Genomic DNA, 23,615 nt, shown 5'->3' with positions numbered 1-23,615 from the left:
TTTAAACTCTAGTATCTATACTTCTACCTGAGTAATGAATGTGAATACTTTTGACACCTCTGCTTATAATGAATGGATTGTTGTATTTGAAAACACAGGAGTAATAACAGTTGAGGCAAGACATGCCTTGTCAGGGAGATCGCACCTCTGACGTCAGGTGAAACCTTTGATGTGTGGCATGAACTTTTGAAACTGATTGGTTGAGTAATCCCAGCATTTCATTTTCACCAGTCATGTCTGCCTTAGTGAGCAAGTACACTGGCAAGCAGCAAGCTGCATTGCTCAAGCAAGCGCGAGAGCAATTAAAATCACAATCTCTGATTGTTTCAGTGATTATATCATCCAAGACCAAAATAAAACAAGTCTACAATCTGTACAAATGTGCACTTGCTGACTTCATTCGTCCAACTAGCCAGTACCTTTAACCCCAGAGGAAGGTGGAACCACCTAAAGTAGAAAACGCTTCTTTAGCTCTTAAATAAGATAGAAAGAACTGGTGGAACCGGTCACCCTGGACCTGCACACAAGTAAGTTTCAAACTTTAATCAAATGAGCAAAACAGTTTCATATTTGAATTTTAAAATATTTCCCACAATTTACATTTTTTATCTTTAAAATTGGCAGAAAGACATTTTTAATGTATTCAATTTATCAGCATACATTTCATTGTATTGTCTGAATTGAGTAATGTTTCAGTACATTGTCACTCAGTCTCCCCTTTACTTTTCCTTCCATATTTTCAAGCTTATTGACTTTTATACATTTAAAATTAACCAATATTCAGCCATTATTTCATCTTTATTTCTACCTTAGTTTTTTATTTGAGGTTATATGGAATTATTTTGACAATATAATGCAGGAGATGGAAGCAAAATGCCCCAGGTTTCTGAAGGTACAGAAATAATTAAAAACAGAAGACTATGGGGTTTGGTACACAGCATCTCCAGAAGCATTTAACACCAAAATGTATTAAGGTGAGAACTGTACTCAGCCCCTCTGCACAAGTGGAAATATTTATATAGAGATGAGAAATGTCCTTTTAAACTGTTTTTTACCCTCAGAAAAAGCTGTCATTCAAATCTAATATCACTTAAACATGTTTGAATTTTTTTCCTTTGATAGGTGTTCGCCAGCAGATCGATTGCTCTGCACCACTGCAGCCGGGATCGGTACCGTCTTCCTCGCTCCACATTCGTGGTGATTGATGCACCTTCGTTGCGCACCGGGAGCCCGTTTGGTTTGAGTAAATGACAAAAGGAGAACAGCAGCAGGTTAACAAGAAGGTGTTTTATTGCTCAAATTTGGTACAACCACTGTGAGAAAAGGACTGAAGTAAAGCCCACTGAAACATGGGAATGAAGGTCACTAAAATAAAAGCTCTCCCTACCTGGATGAATTTTTCTGTCAGATTCAGATTCATTCAAGTAAGATAATCGATGTGCATTAAATGTGTGTGAATGTGATGGGGGTACGTATTAACTAGTTAATACAATCTACTCCTCTTTCCTCACAACACACTTTCACATCACAAAGGAAAACCAATGTCAAAAGAAGATAAACATAAATAATTGATGGTTTAATAACCATATTATTTCATATCGTGTCATTTTATGCTCCCGCTGATATATATATATTTATATATCTATATCCAGACACTTGCATATTGATCACAGTATGAAGCAAACAATGTCCTTATTTTTTCACCACCTTCTCCAGATAACCAATAAATCTTCTCAGATTGCCTTTGATGTTATCCAGCACACACAGCTGTTGAATGCTGTATTTACCTCTTCCTTCCTTACGAATCTATCAGGGGAAAGAAAAATAAAAGGCAATGTTATTCAAAACTTGGAGAAAAATCCCACAATGTAGTGAAAAGATAAAAATGTTTCTGCAAACTGTAATGGGGGAGAATTAAATAATGGCCAACCACCAAGAGTGATGATCAGTTTAAAAAAAAAAAAAAAAGAGAGCAATTAATCTCTACTACCTTCGCCTTGAAGACAGGCTGAAGTGCCTTAAGTGCAGGTAGTAAATTGATGTTTTTAGCAGCTGTCTCTGCCTCCTCCCCGTCCGCAAAGACGTCGAACAAAGCATCGAGGGCTTCTCCGTTCACGACCAAGTCGGCGTCCTTCGTTGCAACTTGAAGTAAGGCGTTTCCAATCATCTGCAGGAGCAGAAGTGATCAGAGGAAGAACCGACATTCTGGGAGAAGGAGGGAGAAAAGGGGGGATACCTGAAGGGTTTCTGCCGTGCCCTTCTCCTTGGCCAACGTGCTGCCGGTGATGCCCAGGATGGCGACGGCGTTGACCCTCACGCTGATGACGTCACAGCAGGAAGCGGCTTCGCTCAGACTCATCAGCTGCTGCGGGGTCATGCACTGACAAAGACAGAAGCAACCACGCAGACGTCAAGCTGTGTTTGACAGAAATGTAAAGGTACGCGTCCGTGAAAAGGAGTAATACATTTTATTTTTGAAGGCGCCTTTCTGAGCACTCAAGGTCGCCGTACAATAGTTAAAAACAGTGTAACACAATAATATGATTTATTGAACAGAGCAACTATTATTCAGTCTGTAAAAATGTGATTAATTTGAGTAGAGTTTGTAATTTTCTGTTTGGTCGTATAGCAGGAAAGATTAAAAAGATTTAGCAGGTTGCTTTACCTAAATAAAGAATTTTGACATTTTCTTTCATATATTTTGTGACTGTAATGACTTTTTTTTTTAGTTTAGTGACAGGAAATGTTAGAGAGATGAGGCAGGCACACAGACGTGAGCTGCAGCCTCTATACATGGACGTGAACTATCTGGCAGTTATTTTAAAGCTCGACCTCAATTAGTTGAGAAATATGACTTGGACCGGCTTTTCTTTGACATGCATTCTTTACCTGAGTGATGCTTTTTGACGCCATTATCTGCAAAAGAGAGCGCACGGCACTGATGACGGCCTCGAGAAACTCCTCGTCTTTGGGCATCTCTGGGGAGCAAGAACAGCAATTTCACACGGTCAGTTCTGGTTTTCCAGTTTCAGTATGAGTCGATTCCTTGTATAAAGAAACTCAAAAACATTGGAGAAGATATGAAAACAAAAGCGCAACATAAAGGAGACCTGCAGCGCCGAAGACCATGGAGGACAGGTGCTGGGCTGCTTGCTGCAGGCCCGCCGCGCCGCCCAAAGCCTCTGCATCCATGGCGGAGCAGATGCTGTGGAGACACGTCAGCGCCCGCGACTGAATGCGATGCATCCTAAACGAAGGACAGACTTTTTTACACCAGAGTTTGACGGGATTGAACGAGTGAAGATGCAGCAGGTTTCAGAGTGAAGTCCCAGAGAAGACGGGACTTGCAGAGAATTACCTCTTTGTCAGGCCTTTCCAGGAGGGATTCTGACGGCACACCTGTACGGCCTCCTGTCTGGGGAAGTCCGTCTTTTTAAGAACCTGGAATTAAGAAAATAACAATAACGGATAAGATATGGAAAAGAGCGATCCCTGTTACATGGCCCAGGTAGGCAGTTTGAGAAATGGAAGTAGGGGCGACTCGCTGCATAATCAGTTATAATTTAGGCTGCAACTGGTGAAAACAGAAATAAGCCTTTAGCTACTTAGTTTGCATGATTTTAATAACTAATATTTACCCTCTCTTAACATGTTCAAACGTATGTTAAAATCATTTTTCACAGAACAATGTCATTGTTTTTAATCAAGTGTCATTCTTCGTCATTAATTCTTTTTAGCTTTCTGATCCTTGTATGTTTTATGTTTGTTTGTTTCTTGTTTTGATGTGTTTTTATTTTTTTGTAAAGTTACTTGTCCTTGTATGTATTTTCTTTTATATGAAACTGAATTTATTTTTCTGCTGCCATCTTAACCAGGACTCCCTGGCAGAAGAGATATTGTATCTCAATGGGACTTTCCTGGATAAATAAAAATAGTCTTTTTTTCTCATCCCTAGTAACAGCGTTGAGAAGTGATTGAGGAAGAAGGAAGGTGTTTGCCTTTTCTGGTATGTTGTGGTTGATCAGGGAGCCCTGGACCTCGGCTGACAGGCACAGTGGAGACATCAGGTTGGACACTCCGTCACAAAGGCCGTCCGGACCCATGTCGCTTTCATCGCTGCTCGATTCCTCATCCCACTCGTCATCAGAGGGGTCTTGACAGAGGCGTAAAAGAGTACATTTTTACAACAACACAGGGCGTTTCTCGGCATTCAAATGAACTCTTGTTGCGTTTCTCGCTGTAACAGCCTTTTTGAAAGACAAACACATACTCGCTGGCAGTGTCACAGGAAATAAATCGGATGAAAAGCGCCCGGGGGTCAGCACTGCTGCCCATGCCCTCAACACTCACCGTCAGAGCAGCACATGTTGACAATGATCTCTAAGGACGTTTGCTGGGCTGTCAGCAAGGCCACTGCCTCCCTCAGCTCCTCCTTGCCCCTCTGGACATAAATAAAGAGCCATGTGAGTCAACATGCAACCAAAAACAATGACAGTTGGGACTGTTATCAGACAGTCTGGCTGGAGCAGACTTCTTCCTGCTGATGTACTTGAATGTCAAGTTGAACATCTGCGACGTGACCGACAACCTCGTTCAAAAAGGTGCAGCTTTGAAGTCAAGAATTTGAGTGAAAGTTATGCCCATTTATTAATTACAACTGCCTGGGTGATAAGTTGTTACTACAGCTTAATATTTATTCTGGATATAAATATTTAAATTATAAATGTAATATCTGTAAAGGGGGCAAAACTTTGGAACTCACTACCCACTGAGTTAAAATTAGAGACCAATACAAAAGCTTTTAACAAAGGACTCAAACAGTGGTTAAAATCTAGTCAGCAGTGTACACATGAACAGTTCTTAACTTGTTGACTGCTTGCTTTTTTGTCTTTTTTTGTTTCTAATTGAAAATTGATTGTATTTCTTTGATTTCCTTTCCAATTGTTTTGTTGTTTGTTTTTTTCATTTATTTATTTTATTATTTTTATTTATTTTATTATTTTTTTTTCCCCCCATTCTTGTTATCTTAATATTTTATTGCTCTCTATTATTTTCAAAAGCTGCCTATGGACAAGTGTTGCGAATTAGCACTTGTGCTAAAACACTTAAACAATGCGTCTGGTTTGTCCAATGTAATTGCTATGTCCATATCAAATAAACATAAATAATAATAATAATAATAATAATAATAATAATAATATCTAGTCAAATGGATGAGAGACACATATAACCTTATTGTGTAACCCACAATGCTGTTTTCCGGACATCAGCGTGGATGTCAGCGAGGATCTGGGGGCGGGCTGTGACTGAGCTGAGAGCGACAGCTCAGTCTGGCCGGGGTCTGGTCTGGTCTGGGGCAGTCGCTAGTCCCCGGATGAACTGGTCTCAGTGTACTCCTAATCTGCCCCCGCCGACCCCGACAGTTTCGTCTGCGCTGTCAGTCTGGCTTTGAGCTTACGGGTGACTCACGCGTCGCCTTTTCACCTGCCGCTAAAGGAGGCGTTCAAAACACCAAAGTGGATCGCTTCCTCGCCACCAGCGCAGACGTGCAGAGTTCAAACTGCGGGTCATCTGCGAGAGCCCCTAAAAAACAGTTTTATGTTGACTGGGGACGTGAAATCCTCAAAGTGCTGACCGTAAAGACAGCTTTATATCATGAAGGTGCAGAATAAGGACTAAAACTACACCTCAGGCAGCAAATCAGCCAACGGTACACCATCTAAGGTAAGAGCCTTATTCAATCCTCTTTTTTTTTCCTGGCACAGGCTGTAATTTTTGAAGATCAAATTAATAAAAAAAATCTGGGTGTTTGACAAAACTGATCACCCTGGAGTCTGCTGCTATTAATCTTCATGTTTAATAAGGATAACTGACTTTAACGTTTTTCTACTTGGAAAAACGAACTTGTCTTTGCTCTCTAGTAGACAACCTTTTACGTCCTGAAAAATATCTGCCGGTTCTTCAGACGAAAGGATGAGGGACGCGTTTGGATTTTAACCTCAAAAGCAACAGCTTGCATGAGAATGGAAGGAGCAATAAAAAAGGGACAAAAGTAACTTTCCATAATGACCCATTACAATATATTGGATCAGTGTGATCATGTGTTTATTTCATTTATTCATCACTACTGATCTGATCCAAAGCTAAGAAATACCAAAAGATGTGACCTACGAACAATGACCACTGATATTGCTTTTCCCAGATCTTCACGTGCAAAGACTCTGGTGTCTTCAGCTTGCTTTCAAAAAAACGCTCAGGTGTGCTTTAGTGGGACCCGTCTTGTGCAGAGATGCCACTTACGGGAAGGAGGTCCGAGAGGTCGTTATCGGAGGCTGCAGCTTTTCCGTTCCGCTTATTCTTAGGTGCCTCCTCTTCCTCGTCCATCTCCTCCTCAGCGAAGCCTCCCGCCGCTTGCTCTTCTACGTCCGCCGCTGGCGGGGACTTTCTCTGGCGCACCTCCTCTGCCTCTCTGAGTTCAGGGATCAACAAGCCCGCATCCAAGTCCAGGCACTGGGACAAAGCGGCCACCACGGCGTTGAGGGTCTGGGCCTGGCGGGCGGCAGGTAGGCTGCCCTTCGAGTTCCACAGAGTACCTGAGCAGAACCAGGGGGATGAAAAACAACCACAGAGTTTATCATACTTTACTTTCTTCCTAGATTTCTATATTTAGACAGCAATAGTTAAAATGTTTGAGCATTAATTCCTTATCGGATTGATACTCTATATATGGGTGTCATCCAATTTGAGGGGTGGAATAACAAATGCGTCGAGCAAAAAAGCTGTTACAAGGAGGTGGTTAAAACCTGAATCCCCCGCTATAGATGAATGGATAGGAATATTATATGAAATATATGCAATGGAAAAGTTGTCATTCTCTCTAAAAATCAAAACGGAGAAATTTTACCAGATGTCTAAGTGGACTGGGTACATAAAACCCATCGGGTCTGACTTTTGCTAACTTGACAAAAATATGGAGTGGGATCAAAATGTGTTTTGTAATATGATATAATCTACAGCACGATCTTAACTCAGTCTGATTTGTGTGTAATTTTCTGTATGTAATATCTGAGATGAGAAGGTTTCCATGTTCCATGTAAATATTTTACAAAGAAAATTCTGGGAAGAGCCAGGAGGCAAATTGGACATCAGAAGTACTAATAAATGTCATGCCAATGTTATGTTAACTTACTTGAAGTGATTTTGACGCTATGTAAATCGGTATCTGAAATCAAGGCTTCTCCAAATAAAAGACAAAAAAAAATAAATAAAATAAAATAAAATGTTTGAGCATTAAAGGGAAAAAAAGAGGACAAAGTGCACCTGCAGCCAACGTCCTGAGGAGCGTGTGAGCCATGGCCGGCTGGGACGACAGCAGCACGTTCTCCAGGGCTCCCAGCACGGCGGCGTTCATGCTGCAGAGCAGCTCGGGGTTATCCTCCGTCACAGTGTGCAGACATTGGGCTGGGGACACACGGCACAGCCTGACTCGTACGGCTTCATTCATCTTATTCAGACATTAAACCAACACGCATAATAAAACCGGCCGCACATTTAATCAGGTTTATGGACTTGTGTGTTGTATTAATGAGCCGTTAGTGATTATGGGCTGGATCCGACCTTGAAAAGACGCGCGAGTATTTTCTTGGACAGTTCAATAGAAAATGTGCGCCACTCTCACAGTTATCTAGACCTTGTTTATTCAGCCCAAAACAGCTGCTGGTAATCTTAGTTTAGCATACGGACCTGAACCAGGAGACGGGGGACTGATCCGGGTCTCAACATGGAACAAAATCCACTTGTAAAGCAAACAAACTATCATATTCTACCTTCATTTTCTTAAATCGGCACTAAAACTAAAAGTATTAACCATTCACTAAAAGATTAGCTGGTTTTCTCTCGACAACTTAAGAGTAAATCTAATTGTTAGTTTGCCCAACCGAACTGGTTTAACCCCCGACACACGCGCTTCAAGCCCTCGAAAATCTCCCAAAAACAAAACAACACGTGTTTACTGAAGTGTCACTAAGGGTTAAAGCTCAGAAATACGAGCAGTAACTTTGAATACTATTCAAATGGCAGCGATGCTCAAACCCACAGAAGAGCCCGGCTACGCCGACGGGAATTCGAGCTGGTGTCGACTGCCCTTGAGCTATTAAAACGTAGACATGGCCGAGCGACTGGCGGTGATTCAGCCGGCTCTCCGCCGCTCACAGGTGCACGACTGGCCTGCAGACCTCCAGAACTAGATGACCCAGCAGGAAAGTTAATGGTTATGCACAAGCACAGTTTGTTGTTGGTGAGGATCCAAATGTCAGCCCTGCCTGCGGATAAACGCCTGATGTGCATGCCCCCCCCCCCCGATACGGCCACAGCCAGGTGGAGAAGATACAGGATGGAAACACACATCAGTCAAGAGATTTAACAATACATTTTTACCTGAAGGACCTAAAGTGGAGATAATATTCACAAAAAACTGCAACTACAGCCTCAAACATGTAAATGTAAATAGATTTGGTCAGTAAATCCTGTTTTGATAAAACAAAAAAACGATTCACTGCAGATGTTCTTATGATCCCCTCAATAACTCCATAGACATGAGGTCATGATGATATTGACCTTTCATTCAATCCAAAAGCGAACGAGAATCCAACAAACTGAAGTCAGTGACTCTCGGGTCTTAGCTGCTGCAACTACACAGGTATCAAAAGAAATACAACAACGTAAATCTCTGAGTTAGTGGGAGGGTGAACCACTGAAGCATGAAAGGATGAATTATCAGCATGTTTTCAGTCCTCAAACATGGTCGAGGAATTGGGAGGGTCTGATTCGGACTTGAAATGGTGTGAAACTGGTTTGGGATCAAATAAACCCAAAGCAGCCGACATGTTTGTCAGGGTCCGTGTGCGTTTTGACCAACCGTTTCTTTGGTTTAATATCTTAACGCTTGATCTCAATCAGAAGTTTAAAAACAGAAGGTTTGACGCCCAGTAAGCGTTTGAAGCCCACCTGCAGACGTGGCCAGTTCCACGTTGTGTGGGTGTCTCTCCAGACACTGGACCACCACATCCAAGAGACCCGATTTGTTGAAGACAGACAGCGCCTGGCTGCTGTTCTCACTGCAAGACAAGACAGCGCGTCTGGATCAATAACCAGGACTTAACGTAATAAACGGTTTCACTCATGTTATTGGAGAAGCTCAAAGGCGGTCAAAGATTTTCTGGGTTTCCTTCTAAGTACTTTGAACTTTTATTCTAAAGCTGCTAAAGCCCTATGGAGCTAGAACCGTCTCAATATTCACAAATGCACGGGATGGTTTGTCCTGTGCATTTGTTAAGACTTGGACAAATGGACAGTTTTGTAAACTATTTGTATTTAGCCGATCTGATTTAATGTTTTGGTGCATCTGCATGTGTGTCTGTATTTAATTACAGTTTTGTGTTTATAACGGCCTTGTTTGAATAACTATATGAGTAATATTTGCACATCGTTGTGATTGATTAAGCATTAAGTCCATGTCAGTGATGCTGATATACAGTGTAATCTGATTAATATAATGGTAAATGTATTTTCAAGTCGATAATTGTATCTTTAATATTTAAAATTCACATTTCATCACCAAATTAAGTCAAATTTAAATCAGTAACATTTACTATATTACTTTTCTGAGGTGGAGGGGGGTGTTGGAGGCTGGTTATTCTGTTAGAGGACTTTGGGACTAGTTAGTAGTTGTGTCAATCCTTAAAAGCACTGGAGTCAATCCTCCAATAGTGTAGAAATAGCGGTAGTGCAGTTGCCAAACATATCTGATCTCAGCTGATGGATGAAAACATTTATAGTGAATTCAACATCATCATCCACTTCTCTGTGTTATTGAGCTGCAGTTGAAAACAACCTCTTATGGAAACTAGCTGAGCCAGGATGGTGCTGATGTTTTACAACTCACGCAGGATCAGGAAATAACTAGTTTTGTTTTTGGTCTCGGTCTTGAGCTGAACTAGTCTTGGTCTTGACACTCTCTGGTCTTGTCTTGGTGGCCTTGACTACAAGTCTAGCATTTGTGAATCTTGAGACTGTACTAGCTCCATAGACTTCTACCTGGCCAACAGAAACGCTGCTTTTATTGATGCAAATACATCAATAAAAGGCAGAAAGGACGACTTCCTGACTCACCACAGATTCCACAGCAGGTTCATGGCCTCGTTGGCCACGACCTCCACGTTGCTGCTCTGGTCACTCACAGCGGCACCGTCAAAACCTGAGCAACACTGGAGGAAATAAATAAATACTGTTAAATAAAAATGACACGGTGCCCTATTTCATATGAAAACATAACGCGTCTGTGAGCAGATATTTGAAATATTCATTCAAGCGCTGGTACCGACTAAAAATAAAGATTCATGCCATGTACTGTATTTGTTCCACTGTGTATGCAGCCTCTTTTCTCTTGTCATCATTGCTGAGGCAGCAGCTGATGACGAGGACCATGATGAGTCTCACCTCTCTGAGCAGGGCCGTCAGAGGAGTCATGACGTCGTGCTTCACCATGTCCTCACACACCTCGTGGTTTCCACACGCGCTCAGATTCCTGAGTGAGACAGTCACACACACACGTTAATTCAAGGAGATGCATTACGTGTGCTCGAGAGGGAGCCACAAAATAAAAAAAAAAAAAATACACTGAGTGACTGTTTTATTTTGTTATGTGATGTATAAATCCTGCTTTAAGGTTTATTATTAGACAACAGTCAAATCAGTCATGAATAAAGTGCAGAAATAATGATTTCTGGGTTTAGACATAAAATATTAATTAGAAATGGTTCGATACCTGTTTTCTCATTTCTTTTACCGGTTACAGTATCTGGGATTTGGCATAAATGCAGAGTACCGTTCGGAAACCAGAGTTCAGCTTTATTTATGTTTTTATAACAAATTACAAACTTATTTTCACTTTCACATTCAGTCAGTCTTGACTATTAGAAGTTAGTTGATGCACGATCCTGGACGGTGTCATCTGTGAACAAGACGGCAGTTAAGATGACGGCGTCTGTAAACCCTCATCCATTACCAACCGATCAATTTCCCAGAAGTGGTCTAAAGCATCTTGGGGAGAAAGTTTTCACACATTTGTCTCATTTCAGAAATGTCAACCATTGAGTTTGCTGCTGTGGTTCGTCCATTTTTCCCTTTGACCTGATAACATTTTTGTTTTTTTCCAGCAACGGCTCCTTAAATGCCTTAAATTAATAAAGTTGCTTGTGCTATTTTTAGCATCATTCGTGCGAATGACAAAACATTCAGTTGTACTGAGCTTGGTTTCTCCCACAAGCCACTGCTTCTCGACCTGGTGACTCAAAAACACAAACACCCTTATTTTCAGCAATATCAGAGAGTATTTCCTATACCAATATTGGTATAGGAAATACTTTTTAAGTATTTTTAAGTGAGTTTAGGAACAGGTTAAGAGGGTTTCCCTCGTCAGAAAATGGAAAAAAATACTAAAATTATACTTTTGTTTTCCACATGAAGAAACTTTGTGAACAAATCAAATATGAAACCACATGAATCCATCGAGTCAAAACAGCAACTTCACACAGCTTTAGTCTTTTATTGCAGCGTGGCGCCCCCTGCTGGCGAACACATGCAGGTGACAGTTACGCTGATAACTACTCATCACACACGAGTCATTGGGGGTTTAAATGCCCATCTAAACCAGTCAACCGCTAAATATACGAAGGGAAGATTTCAACATGCCCCATTAGTTTGAAAACAGCTTACTCATGCTTGAAATTATTTATTATCAGTTTCATCTTATTTTGAGAATAAAAAAAAAAAAGGATAATGTTTGGATAGAAGGCTGGAACTGAAAAATGGTGGAATCTAATTGAACAAAGAAACATCTTTTAGGCCTAGTATCTTTAATTATCGACTAATTTTTACAAGAAACCTGAACAGAAGATGCAAATCCATCTAGAATCGTAAACAGAAGTTCTACAAGTTTTATACTTAACAAATGTTGCTGCTTCAGTCTTTGGCGAGGTGAATTTTGTGATTGTGATTTACATACACTGTAAAGAGATATAATCAGTATAAAAATGTGATTAAATCACAACAAAAACATTTTATCCATATTTTGCCACTGGCACAACATGAGCATCAATCATTGGGAGTTTTAGTCTAGTGGTTACAAAGGTGGGCTTGGGTCTGGAGGACCCGGGTTGGCAACCAAGATGAACCACTTTGGGCCCCTAAGCAAGGCCCTTAACCCTAATTGCTCCCAGGTCGCCAGAAAAATGTCAGCCCACCTTTCTCAGTCTAATTAGTGGTGGTTAAAAGCAGAGGACATATTTCTGTGTGTGTTGTAAAAAATATATACTGACAAATAAAGATCACCATACTTACTCACTTTATCACAGAGGTAGCGTTAACGAGAACAAGTCAAGTTTGCTCAATAATTCTGACTTAATAATCAGACCAGGATGTTTCTAAAAGGAAGCAACTCAAGAAGGTGTTCTGACGTTTAAACAGTTACCATCAAGGAAGCCACGCAGTCTTCATTGTTGAGCATCTAAATGATTTAACAGGCAACAAAGCTGCAGCTAAAATTATTTTTATTATTTACCACATTATTAAGAATTTTAAAAAGAGCAGCCAACTATTGAACCGCTCCAGTGCAGACAGAGCTTGCACGATGAGACACTTCTGTCCAAGGAAGCATCCGAGACAGAGAGTAACTCTGCAGGAATTTTTCGGCATGACAGATGATGGATGCACCATGTCACAAGGCAAAGGTGTCATCGGATTGAAATTTAGCATCTGTGGCCAGGAAAGTCACCAGGTCTTTATCCCATCAAGACCCTCAGTCCTCAAAATACAAGTGGAAGAGCAGAACTTTCCTAAATGTCATCAGCTCAGGAAACTAATACAGCAATGATGGATTCCCATCAGATCAGAAGTCAGAGCAAACTGCAGCAGTTTTCAAGAAAGACTAAGACAGCAAATATCACCTGTATGAACTAATCTGATGGGGGTTTTGCCATGAACAACCTTTTGAAAAGTATGACTATAAATTGTCTTCGGTATGCAATGGAAAGACAAGAAAAACTAAGTTTGCACAAAACAAAACGAGCAGCCAAGACAATTATGTCGGTGAGCAGAACCCTGAAACTTGAATATTTACAAGGTGCCATATTAACCATATGTGTTTTTTTTTAATGCTATAGTGTGTACACACAAGATCTGATTATCTACTTTTCTGGTCCACCGTCACCAAGCTTCATCAGTCCACATAAAAGTGTGACATGGACAGAAAAAACAAACAGAGCCTCTTTAGAAAGCAATTGTAATCAGTCACCAAACAAAAAAAGCACACAACACTGGGGGAACTTTGACACTCCAAACGGCCACAGATGCAAAGTAAAATATGGTTGATGATTGTGTAAAAATATTGGTTTAAAGGTCTCAGCATTGTTCATGCTAGCTCAATATCCCACTATGTTGTAAGTGGAAGAAGAAAACAAGAGGGAACCTTGGAGTGAGTGTAGAGGCGAGTAGTTCTAGTCGTCCAGGGCTGGTGTCCGTCATGTCTCAGATGTTTGCAGCTTCACTGCACCCTGATCCAAACGGCTGTGTCATTAACAAAGCTGTGCAGACCTTCATGACAAGCTGATGACGATGATTAATCAGAACCAGCGTGTTGAAGCAGGGAAACATGTTAAACATGCAGGACACAGGCCCTCGAGGACCAGGACTGCCCAGCCCTGAAAACACTAAACTCATTCATTTACTGCACCCCGGTAAAGAAGGACATCACTATGGAAGCGTCTCGCATTCACTTGAAGAAAAAAAAAAGCTTTTTTTCTCTCTGTATAATTTTTTTTCTGTTTTTCGTGGTACTTTATTTTTTGGGGGAGAATTATCAAAGTATCTGCATGTTTATCTCGTTGTTTTGTAACGTATTACATAAAGTTGTGAGTTTAAGATGGGTAAGATGGGGAGATTGTTTACACCGACTGGAAACTGGAGAAATATGATTCCAGACGGTTTCGCGGTGAGTGATGTCATATTTAGTTTGTTTTAAGGATCACAATGTGTGTTTATTCTTTTATTCTTTACTGTTCGCCAGGATTTTGATATAAAAAACTGACAGGAGTGGATTGAATCATAAAAAATAAAATTGGAACGGTTTTTACAGAAGCATATTGCATTCACTGGAAAAAAAAAAGTGATGTTTTTCTGGATATTTATTTCTGTTTTTTGTGGTATTTTATTTTTTTTGGCCCTGCTTTTCTGTTTTTTGTGGTATTTTATTTTTTTTGGCCCTGCTTTTAGGAATAATTATTTTTTGTTTTTCATGGAAATTTCTTCTGCCCATCCGCCGCTGTAGGTGATTCCGTCTCCTCAGCTGCACACCGTGCAGATCAAATATCTTCAGCACTCTCCTGGTTGTCTCTTGGGCCACAAAGCTGCCTGAATGCATTTGAAATGCATCATCTTGTATCCATGGAGCCATATCTGTCCAACTGCTGTCCAACTGTGAAGAAACACTGCTATGTTGAGGAGATCTTAATGGGCTTTCCATCTGAATAACTCTGTAGTCCTCAGGTGTCTGTGTAAAGTCACAAACTAATGGTGAAACCATCTATACAGCTTAAAGACAGGACTCTGTTTGCTCCCATTAAATCAAGCTCTCAATAAAGGAATGAATGTGATTGCGATATGCTTCCATACATTACAAACACAAAATTTGCTTTTCTGTTTCCTTTCCTCAAGAAAAAAAAAAACAGAAGGCAGGAAAGACCCCAAGTCAAACAATTGAAGATAGTTGCTGTGAAGATCCTCCAAATAAACTGATTTAAGGCGGTATTACCTGCACAAGGTCCAAGAAGAACTAAAGAACAGACTGTGGGGGTCAGTCAGTCTGCAATAACTTTGTGCAATATTACACAACACTTCTTTCTATCCATATCATTCTCTTTTATAGCACCGCACTTTTTATTTTTACCTTTTATTTTATATTTTTTTATCTTTATATGGGTGTTTGGCTTTTGGGGTGTTTGATTAGTAAATGACATTGCTGTGTGTGTGAGATGGAGATGTCCCCGAGGGAACCTCCCAAAGGGACTAATAAAGTTGTCTGAATCTGAAACGATTCTCAATTATTATTATTTTGTTCTAAAATCTTTAACTCTTCTTCCAATTCCAATTCAATAAACTTTATTTACCCCCGAAGGGCAATTAATTCCAGTCTGAGCCTGAGCACCGTGCACGCTCCCTGCTGACGTGCACACCCACCTGAGCGCGCCGGCAGCGGTCTCACGCACGGCCAGGCTGCCGTCCAGCATCATGGGACCCAGGCGTCGGACTGCGTCCCGCTGCAGGAGGCCGGGGATGGTCTGGCTCTGCTGCACCACCCGGGAGATGCTGGCGCACGCCAGCTCGCGCACGTCCGCGCTCGGGCTCTGCAGCTGTGGAGACACACGTGCACTGTGGCAAACCCATGTTTTCACTGACGTCACGTTTACGGTTAAAAAGCGGGCTCCTGTCGGACACAGCAATACATGCTATCCAGTAAAAGACCAATCTTGTTAAATATAAGATAAACATTGACACACTCAGAGTGTGAGACAACATCACACTTATTCTGGAATTGCACATAATACTCATGTTCTCTGGATTTACCATAATTTTATAAAAGCTAAAGTTGATTCTTCCTTTAAGTTGAGCATCTGGTGTATCAAAAATGTATATGACAAGCCCAGAAAAAGTATATTTAATCAACCTTCTCTTAATTATTGCTAAATATCATATTCACTGTACTAAATTTGCTAGCCAACGTCCAAATATAATTGTTCTCAAAGCTATATTAATATCGTATTCAGATAGTCTTAAACAGAGCATAAACCCCAAAGCGGTTAAAACGAGAAGCCTATGTGAAAAATATATTTCCTGATCTTTTGTTTTTATTCATTTTTCCTCCTCAAGCCTTCTATTTTATTTTGATATATAATTTACTGTCCTTAATTTGTAACTGCAATTTATCTTGAAGTTTTGTACCTTTTCTGTATATATCTGTCAATACAAATTTTTTTTAAAAAGTGTTGGACACAGCAGGTCCATACCTGTCAATAGGGTTGCCAACCGTTCCTTGAAAAACAGAATTGTCCCACATTTATAAACTAAAGTACGCGTCCTGTATTGAGCTGAAAAAGGGACGCACTTTGTCCCATATTACTGTGAGTCAAAAAATAGTCATAAAATGCCAACGGAAAATGCCATTGAGCTGTTGAGTTAATTTTTTGTTATTTTTTTCTGTTTTACTACAACTGTAGCCTACAGTCATGGCCTTTGAGGCACAAATATGTTTACAAGTTTTCTACAGACTGTCTGTTTGCACTTTTGTTATTGCACTAAAAATGTGCACTATTACAGAATGGATGTTCTGCTTTATTTCTATTGTTTTCTGTTAATGTATACAATTTTAGGTTAAGCAGGACAGGTTTCTGTTTAAGAAAGATACTTATTTTATTCAGTTAATTTTGTTATTTTGTATTAAAGTGAATTTTCACTAGCCTCGCGAGACCTGCCACTTGCTGTAGTCTGGGTGGCAGTTCTCGCTGGGGCTCAGTTACGAGATCTGAAAGTTATTTCAGCTAGAGACACAGAAACATGCGTCTGTGTCATCAGTCAGTGAATGCCAGAGAGCCACATGAGTGAAAATGACAACTTCATAGAAAATGTAAATATTTCACTTGAAGACAATCAATGTTTATAAACTGAAAATAATTAAAATAAATTATTGTGCTTTAATTCCCTTTGGTGTTCTCATTTAGGCTTTATTAAAATAGAGATAAAATCAAGCTTTTCTGTGGAACTACTTAAAAAAAGGCCCTCTGCAAACTCTGCCAGGTAAAGTTTGCATATATTATAGGTCTACTATGTCTAATCTTCCTTACCTAGTCAGGTATCAGTGAAAGCAATCTGGTAAGAAGAAGCCTTTAACTGCTACATTTTTGCTATTTGAGAAAAAAAATCAAAGAGGGGCTTGTATGAACAGATTGGAGCCAAACATAGGACCCACTAACAAAGCCCATACTCTATACCTGTACACATAAGGGAATGCCCCTCTTTAACAACTTTTAAAAACCAGATAAAAATGTGGCTCAGAGGTCAACAAATGTGTGCACACACCTAATGTTGTTTGGGCCTCCTCCTACTTACTAACTTTTTTTATCATTCTCATTTTACTAATTGTACTTGTCTTTGTTTCTGTTTTCTTTTTCTTATTGCATTTTTACCTTTTCTGCTTTTAACACCTTACCTGCCTATATTGGACTACAGATGGAAACTCGCCTTGTGCTACAATCTGGCACATTTACATATGTATATGTCCTGAGAAATAAATAAATAAAATAACTGTTTATCGTCTGCAAACCTAACATTAGGGTGAAAGAAAATGTAAATGTTTCACTTGAAGACAATGTGTTTAGAAACTGAAAATATTTTAAATAAATAAGTGTACTTTAATTCCATTTTGTGTTTTCATTTAGGCTCTATTATAGAAATCACATACACAGGAATGTCCACAGCATTTCAGTGTCAACAAATTGTAGACCTATGAGATTCTGAGCACATAATTGTAGTTTGTAAGTGATTGACAAGTAAGTTATTATTTTAGATTTCTTGTAAACCTGTCTTAAAATGTAATACTGGACCTCGGTTGGGCTCTTTAAATGCCAAACTTGACAGGTCTGGGGGGGGATGTCTGTCAGCAGCACAGAGCCACATGAGTGAAAATGTCTCTTATTTTTAAATCCCAAACTCTCTACAGGTGTGCAGGTGGAGAGGGGTCCCCACCTTCTCCAGCAGCTCCGCGGCGGGGCAGCTGTCCTCCTCGTCCTCCCCGAGCTCCTGCTCGTCCCAGTCCGCCTCCCTGGCGGCTCGCACCGGCAGCCCCACCGAGCTGAACTGCGGCCGCTTGAACCTCGTGCTTTTACTCTTCCCCATCTGCCCCGACGCGCGGCTGCTCGCCTCAAACTGTGCTTTTCCTGCGTGTTTTTAGCCCCTGAAGCTGAACCTGGTACCTGGTACCCGCGGAGCTTCACGCATGCACGCTCACGCCACTACGTGCCCGGCAGGAGGAGGCCATGTGGAAGCTCTTCCCTGCCGTAAAGCCGTCCTTGCTGCCGGAAAGTCGCTCACGACGTCGCAAAAGCCAGACAAACCACACGTTGTCACACCTGGTCTATTTATTGTGTAAATAACTTTAAAAATAGAAACATTTAGATAAAATACATGCTGAAATCAGAAACAGACAAAAAAAAAACATCTGCACTCACACTGAATGTGTAAAATACATCGAAGGTTATGTGAGCAGATCAGCAGCTTCAATGGCAACAACATGGGGGACACTGTTAAAAGCCTCAATTAGTTCGTTTCTTCGTTCCTAAAGTGAACAAAATCCATCTCCATGCTGCGCAGGGCACCCGACGGACGAGGGACACTGTGAGCGCTTGCTGTCAGTCAAGACTCGGCTGAATAGAGACGCCAGAATGTCCTCACTGGATGTGTGGTCGCGGTTTGAGAATGAGTTTCCCCGTCTGTGAAAAGAGAAATGGCATTTTAAAAGAAAATACAGACATAAGTTTATTTATCATATAAAAAAGGAAAAAAAACCTCACTCACGTCATCACAGGACATGTTGTATTCTGCTAAAACTGTGCGGCAACGTGCAGCAATTCTAGAGGGGCAAAGGTCAAGGAGAGCGACCAGCAAAGTGAACGAGAATTGGTGGTTTCAGTTGCTTTACCCTGAGCCAGGTCGAGGAGGCTACTTCCTGTTTACTGCAGGAAAAAAGGATACATTGATGGTGCTACGACTCGTTTGTGTATCCCAGCGAAGAAGAGGGCTATTAGAGTGATGCAGCTGATGGTGAAGAAGGGATGATTCCAAAGTGATGATAAAAAGGAGACCTGCAGAGCAACATGGGAAAAGAGGTCCATGCTTCAAATATAAGATTTTGCTTTGTTTTTCTTAAACCATATGACTCATCCACCTCAGTCAGAGCTACAATCACACACCTGGACTTAATCGGCCTGTTTATCCTATTTATTTATCTTGTGTTTTTTCCAAGTTTGCTTTCTTTTCTATCTTAGTTTTGTTTGTTTTTTTATTATATTTTTCTATTGTATTTATACCGGACTGTTATCTATCTATCTATCTATCTATCTATCTATCTATCTATCTCTCCCTCCTTGGGGATGAATACAGTTATCTATATCTATTTCTCCTTGGGGATGAATAAAGTTATCTATCTATCTATCTATCTATCTATCCTAGACTGATATCATCAATGAATACTCAGCTCAGCATTGTATGTAACTCTGGCCTGCCCTGGTTTTACTTGGATACCGCTAGCTCTTTTAATTAATTCTTCATTATAAAATCCCCAAACTTTGAATAAAATCCATTAGTGTGGATGTTTTCACCTATCTTCCTATTTACTCTACCAAGTGTCCTGTGGAGCCAGATGTATTATATGCTGCTCGCTTTTCCACGATACATACCTTCTGTGTGTCGGGGTCTATCAACCAATTCCACGCCCCAGTAGCCGTACAGACAGAAACCACAATCAGAATCACTGCAACAAAACATGATAATCAGACCTAGCAGCAAAATAGTTTATTAATACACTGTCGATCTTTGTTGTCAGATTTTACAACTGATGTATTCATATAGATCTGCACGCTACAGCCTGAAAGTGAGTAACCTAGACATACAGAACACTCAAGAAAATTATAGACTTTATATATTGTAATTATCTATTAAATGCAAATCTTAATATTGACATAATTCATAATTGTCCAATGTCTAAATATGTACACACATTGTGGTCTGATGCTGTGACATAGCTAAGGGAATGTCAATCTTTTCTTCTGATATTGAAAAGTAGAGTTCTAAAAGATAATTTGGGAGATTCTTGGTACCCGTATTGAACCTGATCCTATCTTGGTTATACTGGGAATTTCGGAATCTGTACAAACATTGACAAGAGCACAGAACCAACTTCTCTCCTACGGTCTGATTAAAGCCAAAAAATGAATATTGACTTTCTGGAAGAAAAGGGAAGTTCCTACATATAAGCTGTGGCTCACATAAATGACAAACACTCATCAACTTGAAAAAATACTTTTTTTTTGAATAAAAGAGAGTCGCAATTTGACAAGATCTGGTTTGCCCCTCGTCCACTACCTGACAAATAACCCATAGTGGACACTCTTTGTAGTAAGTCGTCCACTAGTATTTTCCACTCTGTCTTATCAAAATTATTATTTTCCATCGTTACCTGTATTGTTACACACTGTGTAGTGAGCAGAATAGGTGGAAGGGTGGGTGGATGTGATGGGAGGTTTTCTCTTATGTACCTGTCTATCATGTGTTGTTTGTTTGTTTTATTTAGGATCCCCATTAGCATTAGCCACAGCATTAGCTATTCTTCCTGGGGTCCAACATACACACAACACACAAATTAACACTTGATACATAACAGACATACATTATACATGACAAAACAAAACAATAATAGACAACTCCCTTAATATCAATCTATACAGAGGATAACTAAATCACCATCATTCTCAGACATACATACATAGAAATGAAATCAAATAAAACACCTTTATAACCAATACCTGCCTGGAATTACCTTATCTAGAATTATTTGACCACTTTTCACCTTTATTATGATAGGGTTTACACTACCTATAATTATATTCAACCTTCACTTTGTTCCTTCTAAATGACAAATCATCATTCATTACATTTTAAAAGATATTGTTTCAACTGAAACCAATCTTTGCTACCTGCTTGTGAAATATAAACTGGTATAGAGTTCCAGCCAACCATGGCTCTGTAAAAAAAGTTGTCTGAATCATACCTGTTCTCACCCTTGGTAGTATGAACCTGCTTTCTGATGTGATTCTTGTATTGTACCCATGGTGAGCAAAATGATAATGTAATCTGTCATACAGTTGTTTCGCAGAGCGTGTCACCAGTATATTTCTCAGAAAATTTAACATAGTATACGTAGACCTTTGTCTTATAGATAACCAGCTGTTGTGATGTTATCTTTTCTGTTTTCTTTCTGTTCTTCTTACACTGCGTTAATGTCCTACAGCTCAAAGATTTTCTTCAATAAAATATATTTGACAAAAAAAAAAAAAGATAATTTGGGGTTAAAAAATGAAAGTGGTTGCCATGCCAACTCATACATCCTCTCACCAGGTGAACATGTACTCACTTCTCCACCTGCCCGTCGCAGGTTGTAAACAGGAGACATACTCTGTCAGTCTTCTCTCAAAGGCCTTTAGATCTATTGAACGAAACATTAAAACACCATAACTTAGATTTAGTTTACTGTTTAATGTCCTTTTTGTCAGACCAACCATCAGGAAACTGGAGCTCTGAAAAGTCATCATTGGCTTATTTCACGTAAACTGATAACTCACAGCCCCGGCATTAAGAGTACAGTTAAATATCCATATTGGCATTGTGTTACGGCCATGAAGCGTCAATTGAGAGTAAAATATGAACATATTTGCGACTAAAACGACAGAAAGGTTAGCACACGTGCTAAATATCGCGAGAGAATTAGACGACTGACGTAAAGTGCAGACAAAATGTAAAACCGTAACTAGAGACGTTTATCTGGAAATCTTCCCGTAACTTGCGAGTTTGACGCTGAAAGGATTTAAAAATGAAGTAAGTAGAGGTGGTTGGTGTGTTGGTTACCTTCAGCCTGCTCTAAAGAGTTCATCTCTGCTGACCGCAACACTCTTCTGCTGCCCCTCGCTTCCGTTCAGCTGAGCGCTGACGGACAGGCCGGCCAGCCAATCAGCGTCGGCCAAGGACGGGACTACACTGTGATTGGACGAACAAGCACAAGAGGGGCGTTCCAAAGCTGATGCCCCGCCCTCTGTTATTTTATAAATACCTCAGTTTGCATCACGAGACTATAGTTGGCGGTGTTTCATTCTTAATCTAGAAAATTGGACCCAGAAGATGTTTATATATGATTCATTAATTATTTTTTAAATCAATTTATTATCAGACGTGCAATTTAACACAAAAAAACCCCACAAATGTCTTTGGTCAGAACCATTTTGGCTACAAAGAAGTAAATAAGTGCCTAATATCAGAATCAAAATCAGAATCAGGTTTATTGGCCAAGTCAGGTCAAACAAGACAGGGGATTTGACTCCGGTTATTTCGCTCACTGTATAGTAAATAGACAAATGACAGCTCTTATTAACATATATACAATTTAAAAAAAAGTGAAAGGTGCAGCAGTATGAGGTAGACATGGTTATTGACAGGTGCATTGTTACAGCATATGATTGTGGTTATTATGATTATCATTATGATGATGATGATGATGATGATGATGATTATTATTATTATTATTGCACTGGTTGATTACTCTGAGACTCTATGAGCAGAGGTGTCAAGTAACGAAGTACAAATACTTTGTTACCTTACTTAAGTAGAAATTTTGGTTATCTATACTTCACTGGAGTAATTATTTTTCAGACGACTTTTTACTTTTACACCTTACATTTTCACGCAATTATCTGTACTTTTTACTCCTTACATTTTAAAAACAGCCTCTTTACTCTATTTCATTTCGGCCTTCAAAAAAAACTATCCAGTTAAATTGCGCCATCTGGATAGAGTGAATTTGGTTGTGGTTGTTTCAGATGTTCTTGTCCAGTTTTGTTCTTGCATCCGTCGCCCTCAGATTCCTGCAACTAAACTTGGATGTACATTCCAATAAAGGTTAGGATAAATGATAACATGCCTCTGAAGTTTGACTTTTTGCACCATTACAATACTTATAGGCAACTAGTCATCATATCTCCTGCTCTCTGAAACACATGTTAACACATATATGGTTCTTTAATATGTTTGCATTATACTAAGATGCATTCATTTTCAATGGCTTTTGTCCTTAATGGCTTTTTTCCCCCTTACATTACTTTTACTTTTATACTTTAAGTAGTTTTGAAACCAGTACTTTTATACTTTTACTTGAGTAAAAAACTTGAGTTGATACTTCAACTTCTACAGAAGAGTATCTTTAAACTCTAGTATCTATACTTCTACCTGAGTAATGAATGTGAATACTTTTGACACCTCTGTCTATGAGTGATGAGAGTTCATCAGAGCAACAGCTTGGGAGAAGAAACTGTCTCTGAGTCTGGAGGTTTTTGCGTACAGAGCTCTGTAGCGCCGTCCAGAGGGGAGGAGTTGAAACAGACTGTGTCCTGGGTGTGAGGCGTCTGCAGAGATGTTACCTGCCCCTTTCCTGGTCCTGGACAGGTACAGGTCCTGGATGGATGGGAGGTTAGTCCCAATGATCCTCTTCGCAGACCTGATTGTCCGTTGCAGTCTGTGCCTGTCTAGTTTGGTGGCCGATCCGAACCGGACAGTGATGGAAGTGCAGAGAACAGACTGGATGATGCAGAGTAGAAGGTGGTCAGCAGCTGCTGTGGCAGGTTAAACTATCTGAACTGACGCAGGAAGTACAACCTCTGTTGAGCTTCTTCCGGACAGAGTTAATG

The 23,615-nt window shown here is 40.1% G+C and overlaps 2 protein-coding genes across 2 annotated transcripts; both read right to left on the bottom strand.

Moving 5' to 3' along the window:
- Positions 1-1,272: 1,272 nt before the first annotated feature.
- Positions 1,273-18,171, bottom strand: heatr3 (HEAT repeat containing 3). The gene is made up of 15 exons (XM_061711112.1): positions 17,854-18,171; positions 15,292-15,464; positions 10,498-10,585; positions 10,171-10,265; positions 9,007-9,116; positions 7,321-7,461; positions 6,301-6,593; positions 4,351-4,441; positions 3,999-4,153; positions 3,359-3,441; positions 3,111-3,247; positions 2,890-2,978; positions 2,237-2,380; positions 1,991-2,167; positions 1,273-1,806 (listed from the first exon to the last, which is right to left on the bottom strand). The coding sequence occupies exons 1-15, from the start codon at positions 18,001-18,003 to the stop codon at positions 1,693-1,695; spliced, it is 2,040 nt and encodes a 679-aa protein (XP_061567096.1). The 5' UTR covers positions 18,004-18,171; the 3' UTR covers positions 1,273-1,692.
- Positions 18,172-18,236: 65 nt separating this feature from the next.
- cnep1r1 (CTD nuclear envelope phosphatase 1 regulatory subunit 1) lies at positions 18,237-21,891 on the bottom strand. The gene is made up of 6 exons (XM_061711099.1): positions 21,787-21,891; positions 21,296-21,367; positions 19,563-19,636; positions 18,859-18,968; positions 18,682-18,736; positions 18,237-18,596 (listed from the first exon to the last, which is right to left on the bottom strand). Exons 1-6 carry the CDS (start codon positions 21,809-21,811, stop codon positions 18,555-18,557), a joined length of 378 nt encoding a protein of 125 aa, XP_061567083.1. The 5' UTR covers positions 21,812-21,891; the 3' UTR covers positions 18,237-18,554.
- Between the last annotated feature and the right edge of the window lie 1,724 nt (positions 21,892-23,615).

This window comes from Cololabis saira, chromosome 2 (assembly GCF_033807715.1).
Source record: "Cololabis saira isolate AMF1-May2022 chromosome 2, fColSai1.1, whole genome shotgun sequence".
Classification (NCBI taxonomy): Eukaryota; Metazoa; Chordata; class Actinopteri; order Beloniformes; family Belonidae; genus Cololabis; species Cololabis saira.
The sequence above is the reverse complement of the archived record's forward strand: the minus strand, read 5'-3'. Positions and strand labels throughout refer to the sequence as shown.

Excerpts from the sequence above, each read along its gene's own strand:
- heatr3 (XM_061711112.1), bottom strand. The coding sequence starts at position 18,003 with ATGGGGAAGAGTAAAAGCACGAGGTTCAAGCGGCCGCAGTTCAGCTCG. Across the intron at positions 7,462-9,006 it reads GGAACTGGCCACGTCTGCAG|CCCAATGTCTGCACACTGTG; the intron begins GTGGGCTTCAAA and ends GTGTGTCCCCAG. Across the intron at positions 4,154-4,350 it reads CAACATGTGCTGCTCTGACG|ACCCCTCTGATGACGAGTGG; the intron begins GTGAGTGTTGAG and ends GCCTCTGTCAAG.
- cnep1r1 (XM_061711099.1), bottom strand. The coding sequence starts at position 21,811 with ATGAACTCTTTAGAGCAGGCTGAAG. Across the intron at positions 21,368-21,786 it reads CTCTTTAGAGCAGGCTGAAG|ATCTAAAGGCCTTTGAGAGA; the intron begins GTAACCAACACA and ends TTCGTTCAATAG. Across the intron at positions 19,637-21,295 it reads TGCGACGGGCAGGTGGAGAA|TGATTCTGATTGTGGTTTCT; the intron begins GTGAGTACATGT and ends GTTTTGTTGCAG.